The sequence below is a fragment of the Parasteatoda tepidariorum genome, chromosome 5 (genome assembly GCF_043381705.1).
Source record: "Parasteatoda tepidariorum isolate YZ-2023 chromosome 5, CAS_Ptep_4.0, whole genome shotgun sequence".
Taxonomy (NCBI): Eukaryota; Metazoa; Arthropoda; class Arachnida; order Araneae; family Theridiidae; genus Parasteatoda; species Parasteatoda tepidariorum.
In genome coordinates this window covers 88318390-88335188 of record NC_092208.1, presented here as the reverse complement: position 1 = coordinate 88335188, position 16799 = coordinate 88318390, and the positions used below count along the sequence as shown (strand labels likewise).

The 16799-nt window shown below is 27.5% G+C and overlaps 1 protein-coding gene across 1 annotated transcript; it reads left to right on the top strand.

The window, feature by feature from the left end:
- Positions 1-83: 83 nt before the first annotated feature.
- On the top strand, positions 84-12474 carry LOC107445403 (polycomb group RING finger protein 1). Its single transcript, XM_043039673.2, has 8 exons — positions 84-416; positions 504-606; positions 2449-2601; positions 6281-6340; positions 7456-7561; positions 7638-7764; positions 10829-10906; positions 12005-12474. Exons 1-8 carry the CDS (start codon positions 408-410, stop codon positions 12041-12043), a joined length of 675 nt encoding a protein of 224 aa, XP_042895607.1. The 5' UTR covers positions 84-407; the 3' UTR covers positions 12044-12474.
- Positions 12475-16799: the final 4325 nt, after the last annotated feature.

The window sequence follows — 16799 nt, the reverse complement described above, 5'->3', positions numbered from 1 at the left end:
TGGTCCCTGAAAGGTGAAATTAAGATCTGTCATGCAAGCTATAAGCAGTGTGACTACGCTTGCAATGTTTAGAAAATGATCTAATTGTCAAATTTTATACAACCTCATATTTATACAATCCATCAAACCAATATCAAACCTGGAAAAAATAGTTCATTTAGTTGAAAAATATACAAAAAATATTGTTAGTCTATTCTGTATTTCACTTTTATTTATTTTTTCTATTGAAGATTATGTAATTTTTATTTATAGCTAAAATTTGTTTAAGGACTGAATTTTTACATTAAAAAAAATTCAATCCATATACGAAAAGTGATAAAATATTCCGGAAAACAAATAATATGATTGATTATTTATTTCCGGTATTTACTGTTACTTTTTATTTTCAATGATTTTGGATTTAGGATATGGAATTGGTATGCATTTGAATTGAGGTGTGACAGTGACATAATGTGTTAGCTTGATTATAATGAATTATCATAATTCTTCATTTCTTTTTTTAGGAGCACAGAGTATGCATACGGGACCTTAATCCTCAAATTGTATGCATTCTCTGTGCTGGATATTTCATTGATGCTACTACAATTTCAGAATGTCTGCATACATGTAAGCAACTCTTCTCTTATTGTTATTTATTTTTAGTCGCTTTTCATTATAATTATTTATCCATTTTGGGGATGATTTCGTATTTTTTCACCAACGGCAAAGTTATTTTAAACTTTTTGAAACATAAAAGCAAATATTTACAGGTTGTCCTGGAGGATGACTATGCATTATTTTTGACTAAGCATTATTTTTGGGTTGGTTCCATGGAGTTTTTTCCCCTTCAGTTTCTCATGGTTCAATGCTTTCAAATCTCCTGAACGAAAATAAGAAGATGTGTTTATAAGCCTTTGTTTCTATTTGGTTTACTGTTTGTTCCTATTTGGTTTATTTGAATTCTTTAAAGAAAGAGTTTTCCATTATAATCTAAATTTATAATGTAATTTAATGCTGAATATATAAATAGTTATACCTACCTATAGAGAGCAAAAACCATACATATGGCTCTAAAATTTTTTGTAAACATATGTCTATTTTTTATTTTGCTTTACATGTACATAAGGATAAAAGATACAACTGTGTATTTTTTCTCTTTACATGCCGGGCATTTTAAAATTAAAAATGTGACAAAATTTACTAAGTTTCCTGATGGGACAAATTAACAACACCAAAAGTCTAGGGGAAAAAATCAAATATTTTTGATGAAACCAAATTTATATAATTGACTTTGATTAGATAAATGCTAGTTAATTAAGGAAAGTTAGCTCTCGATTTTTTATTCCTCATGTCTTGCTTATTTTTATAAATTTTTTTTTTACCCTAATCATGGTGCATAAGAAAAAAATTAAAGTTTACATGTCACATTTTATTGTAAAAAGGTATGAACTTGCCTATGGCACTAAATTATTTTGATAATATTACTTCTATGTGAATAAAAATTCTATGCATTTACTTCATTAACATTTATTCATGTTTAATACATATATGTTAATAATGCTCTGGGTTATGCTAAAATAAAAATGTTGATGTAATGTTAATCTTATTTTTCAGATTAATGTTAGGTATATCATTAATTATGACACAACGCAATCAAAACAATTTTAGGCAAATACTCATATTATGCTCAGCATTGCTGGTAATAAAATCTTAAAAACAAACAAAAACTGCTGGTAACAAAATTAATAAAATCTTTCTCGACCTGATATGTGCAGGGTACGGCGAAAAAACTCAAAGCTGTTGCACCATAGAATGGAATTTAATTAATTTCTTTTTAATATCTGTGTTCATTTATTTTTGTCTGCCACTGTAATTATGAACTATTTTATATCTTTTTGTTTGTGCATTGTTTAGCTTTTGATGTCGGTCTAAAGATCTGCGATTTTAAAATTGTGTGAGCTAGGAAAACAACAGTGTGAAATAGTTTGTTTACTCTTATACACAAAAGTTTTGACTCCGTAAAGTAATTGGAAATGGAATAGATTAAAGATAGTTTGCGCCTTTGCATTGCTGCGAAAGGCAGTCACTTTGAAACCAATTAAATTCTATTCTTCTTATTATTTGTTATATTTTGTAAATTAATTTATTAAAAAAGTTTGAAAACTGTTTGCCCAAGTTTTTTTTGCCGCATCTTAGATGTATACATGTATATAATTCCATCTAAACTTTAAAGATAACTTTACAAAAATTCTAAACACTTAACAATTAATAAAAAACAGCGAAATTGATGAAAAATCAACACAAAAAAATGTTACGTATTTTATCTGATTGAGAGATTGTGGATTTTTAAATTATTTATGTACGTGAATTAAAAATTTTTTTGTAATTTCATATAATTTAGAACATCTCTTATTATTTTAATTTAATAAATTCTTGTTATTAATTTCTTACTGTGTATTTATTATTTAGTTTGTAAGAGCTGCATAGTGAAGTATTTACAAACAACTAAGTATTGTCCAATGTGCAATGTCAAAGTTCATGAAACACAGCCATTACTTAACTTGAAGATAGACAGAACTCTTCAGGACATTGTTTATAAAGTAGTACCTGGTCTCTGGGATGGTAAGTTTCTTACTTTCTTATTAGTAGTTTTATGACTGTTACCTTAAATAAATAACTAATTATACAGGGTTCCAATGGTCATAAAAAGTCCTTAAAACTGCTTAATTTTGATACAAGGTTTTTAAAAGTCCTTAATTTTTCAGCTTCATTATATTTGATAGGAACTATTTTTCAGTTTAATTTTTTAAAACAAAATCAAAATGCTATTCTATTATCACTTAGAATTAGAGCATGCATTGAGGGTAAAGCATTTCAGAGAGACAATATTAATGTGTGTGAGAGACAAAATTTATGTAAAAAGCTACAGGCAAGGGGAAGAAAGCATGTAGTTTCATTAATATGTTCTGCCTTTTGTCTAGAATGGTACTGCCTTTTGGCCTAGAAGAGAGTGAAGCATTTTAAGAGAAAAGAATAGTGTGGACAAGGGGATACTGCACATCGAAGAGATAGTGCTTTTTTTTGTGGGGGAGGCAGTTTTAAGGTAGTAGAAGTAAGTAGAAGACACAAACCTTCAAAATTGACAGAATTCAAGAAATTCAGTTCTACTGATAACACATCTGCTTATAGGAATTAAATAAAACACAAAGAAAAGAAGTATCAGAAAAATTTTTTTGAACTGGAATTCCTAACGAAAACTATTTCCTAAAATCTTTAAGAATTAAATATATTTGTATAGTATTTCAATCTGAAATAGGCAATTGTAAATTTATGGAAAGCAGTAACATTTATTAAAATTTGTGTTTGTACTAAAAATTAAACAGATCTGTAGGAAATAGGATTTGAAAAATCCCAGGCCACCTAGGTTTTTCATCAAAAACCTGGGGTTAATTGGGTTAGGATGAAAACCTCAGGTTTTTTTCAAAAATACTTAAATTTTTTTTTCCTGAGTACTAAATAAGAAAGCATGATTTTCTTCTAACACAATAATATAAAATAATATAAATATTATTTTATATTAATGTTAAATATTTGGAGACTATTTACAATTTGTTTTGTTGTAATGTTAATTATTATAATTTTTTTTTTTTAAGATTTAGATTGTTACGCTATTATTTTTATTTCTTAAGGACAAGCAGATTGTTACATAAAAATTTTAATCTACTTAACTAAAAGATCCTTGATTTTAATTATCATTTTATTCAGTTAACATTGTAACTCTATATACCGTTTTTAATTTTTATTCACTTTTTGGTTGCTTTAAAATTAGTTCATGTTTTTCGCCAGAATGTTTAGTAACATTATGTAAAGTTAATTCCTAATAATAGGTTTGGCTGGAAATAATTTTGTGTGAAGTTCATCATGAAAGTAAATATAACACATTTTCTGGTCTAGTAGCAAAACATAAACATTTGTTGTAATAATTTTTTCAATGTTTCTGCGAAATTTCTTTATTTACTCTTTTTTTTTAAATATACATGAAAAAAAATGCAAATCTTAATTTCTGCATTTAATTTTACTATTCAATTTCAATGAAATCATTACAAATGGAATACTGATTAGTTTAATAGATTATGTAAAATTTTAACAATCTGAAAATGTTTTTTTTTTATTTATTTATTTTTTTTAAAGCAACCAAGGTATGCAAAAATTACCTGGTACTTATTTGGTGAGCCCTGTCAATTAATACAATTATATTAGTACTTACATTATGATAAAATTGCTTTATTATTATTTTTTTTAAGAAAGGTAAATAAATGGTACTGTCACTGGTAGTGTATATGTATACGATGATAAACAATTATACTATTTTAAAGTCTTAATTTTTCAAAAAAGTACTTGATTTTTTTAAAGAAAAGTCCTTAAGAGGGCTTAATTTTTGCTTTGTTAAAAGAGTGGGAACCCTGTTATTATATTAACAAGATACAAACTCGCTTATAATGAGAACTTAGGGATTAAGAGAATTAAAAATAAGGGTTCTCCTATAAAAATGAGTTGGCTAAAACTATCAAAAATAAAAGGCATGTTCTACATACATCAACAAGAATGTCTTTAAAAATGACTCATTTTTTTAAACTTTATTTACATTGATTGAAATAAGGTTTGAGTTTTTTGGGATTAAATTTCAATAACTCTTTGACTTGCTGGATTCATGACATGACAATCTTCATATAGCAGTGGTCCTGTGATTTAAATGTTAGATTCTGTGAAACATTTGGTGAGAAACCTGTTCACAGATATGAATAACAATATATAGAATCTATTTAATGATTCACATGTCTTCTAAGTTGTGTGATTCATGGTTAGACTTATTCGGACATTTTTTGTATGTATGGTTTATTTAGTTTAATTTTGGGGCGTTTAAAAATCCTCTTAATGGGCGTTTAAAAATCCTCTTAAAGATAATGACATTAAATTTCTATGTTGAATTTGAGAATTCAGAATAACTGAGTTTCAAAATTAAAACTTTGCAAAATGTTCTCTTTAAATCAACACTTGTAATAAACAAGTTTGGCTGTACTAAAAACAGAGTTCTCCCTAGGAAAAAAACGGGTGTTGCCTCTCTGAAAAAGGCACTATAAGTTTTAAAAGGGCACTTATTCATTACCATAAAAATTTATCAAAATGTGTAATATTATGAAATAACTGAATTTGACTGTTAATTTTTCTGTGGAGCAGAGAGCGCTGTATTTCGGCATTCAGTTTGCAAACATGCCATTACATAAGTTATCCGTTTTAGGTGATGTCACGAGATCTTAAACATGAGCTCTTGGAACGTTTTGTTTAATTGTAATTTCGTTTGAACACGTCTATTCCACTCCAGAGTTAAACTTCTTCTAAAAAACAATTTAAATATTTTATACAATACAATGTTTTATTCGAAATTCAGTGCCAATTCAGTTTTTTTTTTCGAATTTTTTTTGTCAGAATTAGTTGATGGCGAATGAGTTGAAACTAGAGAAACAGGAATCAATTATTTGCTTCCAAAAAGTTTTTTTGAGATTTTATTTTCATTTTATTTTATTTAAGCCTGTTGCTCCTTTATGCTTGATAGGATAAAAATAAGAGAAATGAATCGTCTTCACCTTTCCTTCACAGCTTTAAGGATAACTCAGTTGTTCTAGTTAAAAAATGACTTGAGTAGCTAGCTTTCCCTGTTTTCTGAAAACCGTAAAAAAAGTTTTTGTACTGTACAGTTAACTATACTTCGATTTAACTATTGATTACAAATACTCGTATATTAGCTATTTTCATATTCCAATTAAAAATTTGCATTTTCGCTTCACTTTTTTTTAACTTTATTATATTTGCATAGTGAAGTGTAGATATATATTTTTTTATTACCCTTCCATCCTCTGTTTATTGATATGCATGTGTAACGCAATTCCTCTTGTAAATCAAGGACCTCACACATTTCCTTTTACTCAACTTCAAGGATGACTGGGATTTCGACATTTTGCTTCTATCTTTTTAATTCAAAATAGGGGGGGGGGGAACAGCAAAATTTTTCTTGTTTTTTTAGATACCTGATAAAAGTTTTCTGTACTATTACTTATTATTTTTTTATGTAGTTTAACTTTATTAATTATTTAATGCTTATAATTTAGATTTTTTGGTTCAGCAATTATTCAAATAAATAATTTTTCAGATGCATTCTTGATGTAAATTTTTTTAAACCATTTAAATGTTTTCTTTCAAATAAAAATAAATGAATTTGAATAAATAAGAATTTTATTTACAGATGAAATGAAGAGACGTCGAGATTTTGAGATGACAAGGGGATTAAAAAATCCTTATGGGGGTAAGATCATATTTTTGTTTCTTCACTTCTCTATTTCTTTTGTGTCACATGATAAATATTTCGCCTTCTTTAAAGCATAAATGTGCATATCTTTGTGTACACTATTTAAGAAAAATGTCCTTTTGGTTTAATTTTTTCTAGCTTTTTTTTAACTGTCAACGCTCTGGAAAATCTTTTCAAAAGTAATTATTATATTTAGATGGAATTTTTTAAACTCCTTTTCAGAAATATTCAAAACTTTTATATAGTATTTCATTCTAAGTGCCAGCCAAGTATGAGATAATTTACTAAACAAGTTTGTATAACAAAACATCATCATGGATATTTAACTTTCCATGATTTATGAATGTCATTTTTGCAGCTTTAAAATGCCTATAACTCTGTTGAAAAACATCAAACTGCTCTAATAATATTTGTTAAAATTACTCCTCGTACCATTTATGCTAACTATGTTTAGTGGTTTTCATTAGTCTTAAAAAAATTAAAAACTGAGTGTTAAGAATACTTGCAGTCTTGTAATACAAATGGATCGCAATATGTTACATCTGTAAAAGCCAATTTTTGAAAAAAAATTTTAACAAAAATTCGAACTTTTTGATTTTTTTAGCGGAATTATATGCATTTAACGTCTGCAAACATGATTTTCATAAACACGATTTCACAAACATGATTTCTAAATATACTAAAAGACTGCTGAGTCTATTCTTGTCCAATATCAATCTTAGAGTAGCAACATGTGAAATATGTTGGAATGAATAAAATTTAGGTCACCCATAGTAGCAGTAGCTTCTTCCCTAGAATAGAATGAAGAGGTGATTCATTATCCGTTACTCCAGAATAGCGAAGAAAAATTACTCATTGTTTCTTTTTAATATAAATTCAATATCATTAAAAAATTTTTCTTGCAGAAATTGTAACATTCAGAAACATGATTGACAAGACTTATTAGATTTTTATCTCTCCTAAGGTTATATTTTATGAAATTTTTTTTATTATGCATTGATGAATATTTTATATTATATTTTAGTTTTGTGGAAGTTGAAAATGATTTAGCTATTTTTTCTTAAATAGAAATTATGTGCTTTTTTCATATGTTAAAATTTTTATTTCTCCAGGTTCCGTTGAAAATAATTTGGAAGAATCAGAAGATGTTTATTTATCTACCCAGCACTATTTTATGAATGATGAACTTATTCACATTTGTTTAGAGCCCTATGATGAGTAATTAAATTTTACCCTTAATTTTATGACTTTTTTTTGTGCCTTTAGTTTAAAAAACTTTTTTTTCTTTTTGTAGGAATGACTTGTATGACCAGGAGTTAAAATATCCACTGAGAAAGTTTGTTAGGTGCTCTGTTCGTGCCCAAGTGTTCCATTTGAAAAAATTAATTAAAAAAATTTGGCCTCATCTTTCAAACAAAGAAGTACGATTTTTTTAAAAAATTTATTATTACTGTAAGCAATGAAAAATATTTTTTAAAGATAAAATTAAAAATCTATCTAATCATCTGTTTATTGTTAAAATGATTATTATAAATTTTTTTTAGGTGTTCTGTTGGTGCAATTTCAATTAAAAAAATTAAATAAAAAAATTTGATCACATCTTTCAAACAAAAATGACTTTTCTTAATTCTTTAATTACTGCTATTAAAAAAATAATATTTTAAAAAAACATAACTAACAACCAATATTACTGAGTATTCCAAAAGTAACAGGTGATTCAAAAAATCAATTAAAGAAAGGCAAATGTTAATAACCAAAAAAGATTTGGTGTTCTATTTAAACAAGCAGGAATTCAATCAAACAATTGTTCATTCAAAATAGATTATTTAAAATTTTTTTAAATGATTGATCATTAAATTTTTTTTTCAAAATAGATTGTTTCAAAATGGTTTCTCAAATTGCTCATGGGATTTTTAAAAAATTCCTCATTCAAGAGTTTAAGCTATTCAGAGCGCTTCTCATTCCCGAACTCATGTCACAAAATTAAGATCATATCATCAGGTTTGAAAATTAGGTATTTAAATTAAATATTGAACATTTTGCGGAGTAATAAAAGAATTGATTATATATATATATATATATATATATGTGTGTGTGATGCCAGAATTGGCATACACATATTTATTTTCTATCTTTTTAAAATATCCTTCATTACTTAAGCTTATTTTTATTAATAGAATTACTTTTAAAATAAATCAAAAACTTAATCTTTTTAAACGAACATAAAATATTTATTTCTTCTCTTCCAGATCAATGTAACGGATACTTTCTTTTTATTTCATTATTATGCAGACATATAAATTCACTGTCGCCTCTAATCGAAAACAAAAATCTATTTATAACTTTTCATTCTAATTTTCCAACGGCTAAATGTTTCGGTTGCATGGTTATAATAATTCACATAAATTTGTTGGCGACTCGTGATCGCCAAGGTGTTCTTTTTAACCCATGTNCACATAAATTTGTTGGCGACTCATGATCGCCAAGGTTTTCTTTTTAACCCATGTGGATATGCTAGTTGACTTTGTTTTTGGCTATGATATACGGTGATAAATCGCCGCTAATTATGGATCTCCTACCCATACTTTCTCTGTCCGTTATGAATAAATATATTCACTTTTAATTTCAAATTTGTGGAGACTGGGACCCCTTTTTGGGGGCCTCCCAAGTCTCAATTTTCTAACGGTCAGAAATGTTGTTCTGGCTTTATGATCTCTCAATAGAGAGTATTATTATTTCATCCCTTTAAGGGTTTTCTTATTTTGATGTGGCCACTATCTGATTCAAATTATACTTAATAAAATCTAAATTTACATTCAATGATTTGCACATTATTTCCTGGAAACTCAACTGTTATTGTTTTATTCATTCAATATTGGCCTAAATGAACATTCATATATACCACTATCAATGATACGCCTAATGAAGGAAGCAGCAAAGCTTTCATCATTATAATATGTAATGCTTTGAAAGCATTAACATGGTAAATTGGAAGTGTAGCTGATGGTTATTGAAACTGATATAGGAACAAATCGAAAAATTGAATTCTGTTTGGGTAAGAGCTGAAGAGAGCCAAAAATGAGAACATTACATTTTGAATAAAAATTACATTTGAATGAGAACATTACATTTTGAATGAACATTACATTTGAATGAGAACATAACATTTTTGAAAATGAGAGCATTGCAAATTGATATAGAAGAGGCAATTTGACCTTGGAAAGAGGGATTTTTATATCTTCCTTGACAATATATTAAACTCCTTGCCTGCCAAGACACCGATGAAGATGCGCACCGTGGACGCCTTGAAGAGGCTGTTAGCGACGAAAATATCAAATAAGTTCGCAAAATAATTTTAGATTACCATAAAGTGCAGTTGATCAAAATATCTGAGACTCTAAAGATATCAAAGGAAAGTGTTAGACATATCGTGAATGAATATTTGGGTATGAGAAAGTTCTAGGCAATGTGGGTGCCGCACGAGCTCACAATTGACCAAAAACAGCAAGGAATTGATGATTCTGAGCTGTGTTTGAAGCTGTTTAATCGTAATAAATCAGAATTTATGTGTCGATATATGACAATGAGTGAAACATGGCTCCAAAATTTCACACTGGAGTCCAATCGACCGGCAGCGAGTGAACTGCACGAGAAGAACCAACTTCAAAGCTTGGAAAAATGCAAAAGTCAGCAGGCAAAGTTATGACATCAGTATTTTGGAATGCTCATGGTTTAATATTCATTGACTATTTTGAAAAAGGAACAACCATAACCATCGACTATTACTGTTTCATCAAGACAATGCATCATGTCACAAGTCAATGAAAATGATGGCAAAATTATATAAATTTGTCTTCGAATTGCTTCCGCATCCACGGTATTCTCCAGATCTGGTCCCCAGCTGGTTTTCCTGTTCTCAGACCTCAAGAGAATGCTCGCTGGAAAGAAATTTAGCGCCAATGAAGAAGTAGTCACTGAAACTAAGCCCTATTTTGAAGCTAAAGACAAATCGTACTATAAAAATGGTATCGAAAAATTATATGACCGCTATAATTGTTGTATCACTCTTGAAGGAAACTATATTGAATAATAAAATGAAATTTTATCAAATTTTTTTTTTTTCTATGTTAGCATACGAACTTTTCAGCCCACCTGTTATATACGCCTGCAGTAGGCAAGGGGTTAAAAATGAATAGGTCTTAGTAATATGGGACTTATCAATCTCCCTATCTACTTAAAACACATCATCACATTTTCTTAGATAATTAGATTTAGTATTTTTACTTTCTTCGTGGGAAAAGTTTTAATTGATTATGCATTAGATATAAGCTCTATTTATGGGATAGATTTATAATGTGCATAATAAATTAATACATAATATATTAATACATTTTTCTTTTATTATATATTTATGCATACTCACTTTATGTTTGTAGTTGAAAAATATTGTATTTGATAAGTTTTTTTAAATCTTTTTTTTATTAGCTCATAGCACTGTGTGATGGTGAACCTCTTCCAGATAGTCATTGTTTAAAAAGGGTTTGGTTGTCTCACAATAATGAAGTAAGTATTTTATCTGTTTTGGATTCTCAGAATTCTGAAGAAAAAAAGAATTAATTACAGAAATAGCATTGTAAAAATATAAATATTTTTCCTTTTCTATTTTATAAAAAAAAAAAAAATACAATTCCCAATTATTTTTAAGCAGTAAAAGGGGGTAATTTTTTTAATGTTTATTAGAGATGGGTAAGTACTAATTTTTTTGATATCAGTTATAAGTAGATATTTATGCAACTGTTTATCAGTTTCAAAAGCCTGATACCTTAAGTATCAGACACATAAAAATCTTAATTTAAATCTTAAGTAAAAGTGAGAGTGAAAAGTTATCAGAGTAACTTTCTTTTTTATTAGAGCTAAAATTGTATATTAAATTTATGAGCTTACTCCGAATTTTAATTTGCTTAAATTGCAGGCTTAAATATTTTTGATGATAATATAAAAAGGGTAAACTTGTAGTAAAATTAGTCGACCGATCTTTTTTAGGGAGTAAACTTGACAGACTTGACTAAGTAATTGTATATCAAATTTTAATGACTTTATGGAGACAACTGCGATATTATACTTACATGGCATTGCTTATAGTTCACCTCATTATACTTATATGGGCTATCCCCAAAATTACGATGATTTTAAAAATCAATCGAAAAAAACCCTAATAGAGATAAAAATGCACAGTCTGCTGCATGTGACTTTAGAAATCATTGATATGTTCTTATTAAATTTCAAAATTAGTTGCAAAGTATGTCTACAAATATCAATTTGTTTTGAAAAGATAATGCTTTCTTCTACATGTCAGACTAATCTAACTGTAATGTTTGCATGGATGCCTTTTCATTTTGTCTTCAGACTCTGACACTTTGTTGATGCAAATGGTGGTCATTTTAAATGAAAATATTCTTTTACTGCTTTTCTCATTCAACAGTGCCATCTGTTGAAAAAGTTTGGAACTAATAAGATATTTTGTAACCATGCATTTTCGTCTCCTCCTTATTTTTCAAATAAATCGTAATTTTAAGGACACGAGGTAAAATAACTTTATTATTTGTGATTGGTGATAACGTTGACTCTTTGAATTATATAATAATTTTCTTTCTTTTTTAGAATCCTCCTTTGAAGCTTCAATTCCAACTAAAAAGTTAAATTGAGTGCCTTTGAACTAGTGCAGATGTTTTGAAAAATACATCTAGACAAGAAAGAATTGCATTACTGAATGATGTAAAAAGAAACATTTTTATTTATAATATTATTATTTAGATTGATCATAAAAAGGGTGTCCCAGAATTCAGGCAAGATATGGATTTTGTGCTATAAAACGTTGCTTTTAAGTTAAGTAGTATAAAATATATGAGAACAAGCCAACAACCACCTTGAAGATGAACATTGAGCAGTGTTACAACAAAACTTGGCAACATTTTTGCAAAATGGCTGTTAAAAATTTACACAAAAGAGTACATGTGTGTCATTAAAATCAGAGAGGCCACTTTCCTGATATGCTAATCCACACACATAACTTTGTACAGTGTATTTTATGAATCAAATAAAAAAAAATTCCAATTTTTTCTCAACCCTAATTTTACGGAACAATTATTTCTTCCATGAGTTTTTGAACACCCTGCATAAAATTTTAAATCGGAAGCCTCAAATCAAATGAATTGTATTTGGCATTCAAATGATTTTGAGAAAATAAAAACTAGTCTTCGTTCTCTAAAAGGTACCAATGAAACAATATGTATGGATTGTAAATATTTGTTAGTGTATTGAAACTATTTTGTGGTATATTATAATATTTGAGAACTGAAGGAAAGATTCTTATGCTGATAGTTTAAAAATATTCTAATATCTGTTCAGAAGAGTCTACAAATCTGAAGGGTAAAAAATTTAAAAATTGTACTTCATTTGTTCATTATATATATCTGTATGAAAATACATTTATGTACAATACACACATGTATAAAATACATACATGCAGGAAAATTAATGTTGGGTGTAATAGGGGGGTTAAATAGGGTGTAACAAAAAGCCTATGGTTGTAACTTGAGAAGATAAAACTTACCAAGCCAAATAATATAGATAGAGGGGTGGGATAAAAAAGATTGAGTCTGCGTCTTTTCTCCAGCTTTGATAAGTCTCTTAACTTTATTCTAATTCCTTGTGATGGGTCTAAAAATTGACATTAGAAAGCCTTAAATCCAATGCAATGACAAGTTAAATTTAAATTTGTATTGACACCTCATTTGATGCAAGTGAAGAAATTTGTTTTTATTGCAGGACTTGCTCTTTAAAGGTAAGCCATTCTATGGCAGTTAGTGAAGCAACCTGGTAAATTTACTTTAAAGTTGCTTTGAGAAAATAAAGTTGATATCTCCTCTTAAAATTTATTTTAGTTTACATTATTTGATCTTATATGGTCAGCAATATGTGTAGTTAAGTATCTTTAATTGTAAGATAAATGTTGTAACAACTTCTTTAATTTCAAGATAAATTCTGGAAAATTTACTACTATTAGGCTTTTATTAATTACATCTCACTTTTGTCTTAACTTTCAAAAATGTGATCATACAACATATACAGTTATATCATTCAATGTACAATTTTATTGTATTATGTTATGTTCTAATATCTATATTATGGTGCAGATGTTTTTTTTTTTTTTAAATTATTCCTGCCAATTGAGAATTGATTGTAAAAAGGTTTTATTAATTTTTTTTTTAATATTTTTATATAATATTTTTCTAAAAGTATTTTTTTATCTTATTATGAGATTCAAAGGTTGAACAAGATATTTTTTTCTCTTTTAAAATATGTACATTAGAAAGTATTGCTCTCTAAATAAATAAAGTTTTGTATTTTTTGTTTGTTGTAAACCTAAAGCAATCTTTGTGGCAATATGTGTGGAGCCAGATCTGCTATGGGAGATCGTTAAAGATGTCTTTATAAGGGACTAGGGTTTAATCCCTTGTGGTGACTCGAGGCCTACCCAGTTCCAGATTGATAAATAATTAGAAGACCTTGTCTTTGAAGTAAAGGCAGCTGTTGCGCAATACTGACTACATTGCCATTATCGTGCCATTGGACTAAAAATTGTGGAACCTTAACTTCCATGCTTTTCTTTACCCATAACAGTAAATTTTATTCTCTTTTTGTGTTTTAATTCCATTTTTCTAAGTGTTATTTAAGCTCCTTTTTTAAGGATGGATTTTAAAATCTTTTGAAAGATAAATTGCATTTTAAAAACATGTAATAAATACTTTTTCTAAAAATTTTATTCATAACATCGCAAATATAAGTTTCCGCATGGTGCTCCTAAAGTTGATTAAAATACACAATTGAAGGTGATTTTATTTGCTTAATTCCTGTAATTAGAATGGATTAAATTGGTTCTAAAACCATTCTGTCAATAAATAATTAACTTTACACCTTGTATATATAAATTGCTGAAAGAAAAATTACTAATTTGTTATCTGTTAGGAAACACTTGTTACTAAGTACACCCTATCAAATTTTTGTTTAAACCCATTTTAATACAATTTTCTTTTCTTAAAAATTGAGTGGTTTTATACAGTGGTTCCCAAAGTTTTGAGCCATTTGAAAAGGAATATTTAGTTACTCCATGGTTGTATTAAAAAAGAGAGTGAAGTGCATTTTTTGAAAGATCACCAATTCATAAATTTTTTCTTCATTTATCAATTCATAAAGTTTTATCACGGAATTTTCGCAACTTAACTGTTTCATATTATTTTTATATCATTCAATATTTTTGCTACTTAAATATAAATTCATCAACATGGTAATTTTGTATTTGAGACATTGCCACAGTCGTTAATTATCATTATTGCTAGTACTAGCGAAATTTTTTCTTCGTTAATGATTATCAGCAAGGCTAAAATGCTGATGATAAATGCATTTTTGTTTATTTCTTCCTTTACAGTTCATCATAATTTATGATTTTTTCATCATTTTTTTATGTTCCCCCCCTTTTTTAAAAATTATTTGAATTTTGAATGATATTTTTAAGGTAATTATTTGTAAATTAAGTTTTTTATTCATAAATTGGTATACATTTTGATTGAATCCTTGTTATTTTAAATATCTTTCAATAATAAGTGTTGATGTTGAACAGAGTTTTTCAAGAGCTAAAGAATTTATTTTTGGACAATAACAATATTTCAATTTGACGAAAATTGAAAATCATTTGAAAATCATGGCAATTTTAATGTTCTTGAACATTATAACTAAAAATTGAAAAATTCCTATTTACTAATATTTTATTTTATTTTTAAATTATATATTTTTTTTTATTATTACCTTGTTTTTTGTTACATTTATAAATACAATTTGTGATATGTGAAATTTTTTTTATAAAAAGAGCTAAAGTAAAACATTTTTTCAGAAACTTATAAAGACTTTTATTTTTCCTTTTGAATACATCTTTGAATACATCTTTGAAGGTTTTTAGACTTTTTGTTTTTAATGAATTTTCCAATCTTCAACATCCTAGCATAAAGTATCAGTAATACTCGGGAAATAGTTGTATTCTATGTGTATCGTTGTTAATAATGATCGTAATATTAACATTGTCGATGATTATTGTACATTTAATATTAATTGTAAGGCATGGTATTCTTTGCTACGTACTAAAACTGTTAAGGAAATGTGCGCCACACTTTGGGAACTACTAATTTAATGTATAAAATAAAGTATGCATAACAATATTAGTGCACCCATGGGTCAGGGAAAACCTGGAATTGTCAGGGAATTTTATTTTAACTCTAAAAAGTAGGGAATAATCAGGGAAAGCCTCCATTGGTTACGTGAAGTCTGGAAAATTCCTTTATCTGTAAAATAATCTGCCTTAGAATTGTCAGTAACAGTAATAAGTTATTGAGATTCGAGTTAAATAATTCTAACATTTATTACAATTCTGACATCTAATGAAACTTTTTCATGTCTCCATTCACTTACTATTTTATGTTTTTGCTCATAATATCTAATGCTTGACATTACGAACAAAAAACAAACAAACAAATGGATGAAAAATTTTATGGTATAGATAAAGTATGGCATGGATTTTCATTGAAATTTACCTGATATACCTGGTAAAGTCAGGAATTTTTTTTCTGAAATTAAGTGGGAACCCTGCGATATTTTATTGTAAATTTTTGTATACAAAATAAAAATTCTCATAATTTTATTTCTTATTTGAAACATTCACCTTGTTTTTCAAAGAATTCTTGTTTTTATGCTTATCTAGCTCTGTTTTTAACTGTGTTTGTGTTGTTTTTAGTTTGTCCCATATTGTATGGCTGTTGAGAATTTGTTTTGATTTTAAAAAAATTGCTGCAATTATTTTTCTTTTTATATATGTATGTCTGTTGATAGATAAATATTTGTTATTAGATAAAGGGAAAGAAAAGTGTTTGGAAACTCCGAAAGTACGTCAAGGTATAATTTTTAGATTGGAAAAATTTAAAAAAGAAAAATTTTTCTTTCTGAATAACTGTGCCATTATCTTATTAAAAACAAAATTGATTGGGACATAATATGGAAAATGCTTATTAACTTTGAAAAAAAAATGGCTACTAAATAAATCAAAGTTGATATTTTTTAAACTTTTTGAATGTAAAAATTATTTCTTGTTATCTTTTAGTGTTTCTTCTCCCTGTCATATGTCATTCATAGTTTATTTCTAAAAGTTAAAACTACAAGTTTACATTCTGATCTGTCTGTGTGAGATACGATACTGTGGTAAAAGAATGATCATTATAAAAAACAAAACAATAAAAATATATTTTATCTGTGCATAATGATGTTGCTTTAGTAGATGACATTTGAGAATAAAAACTGGTACTTTGGGATTATCCTGTCAATCCTCGTAAAAATGCACAAACCCTTGGCG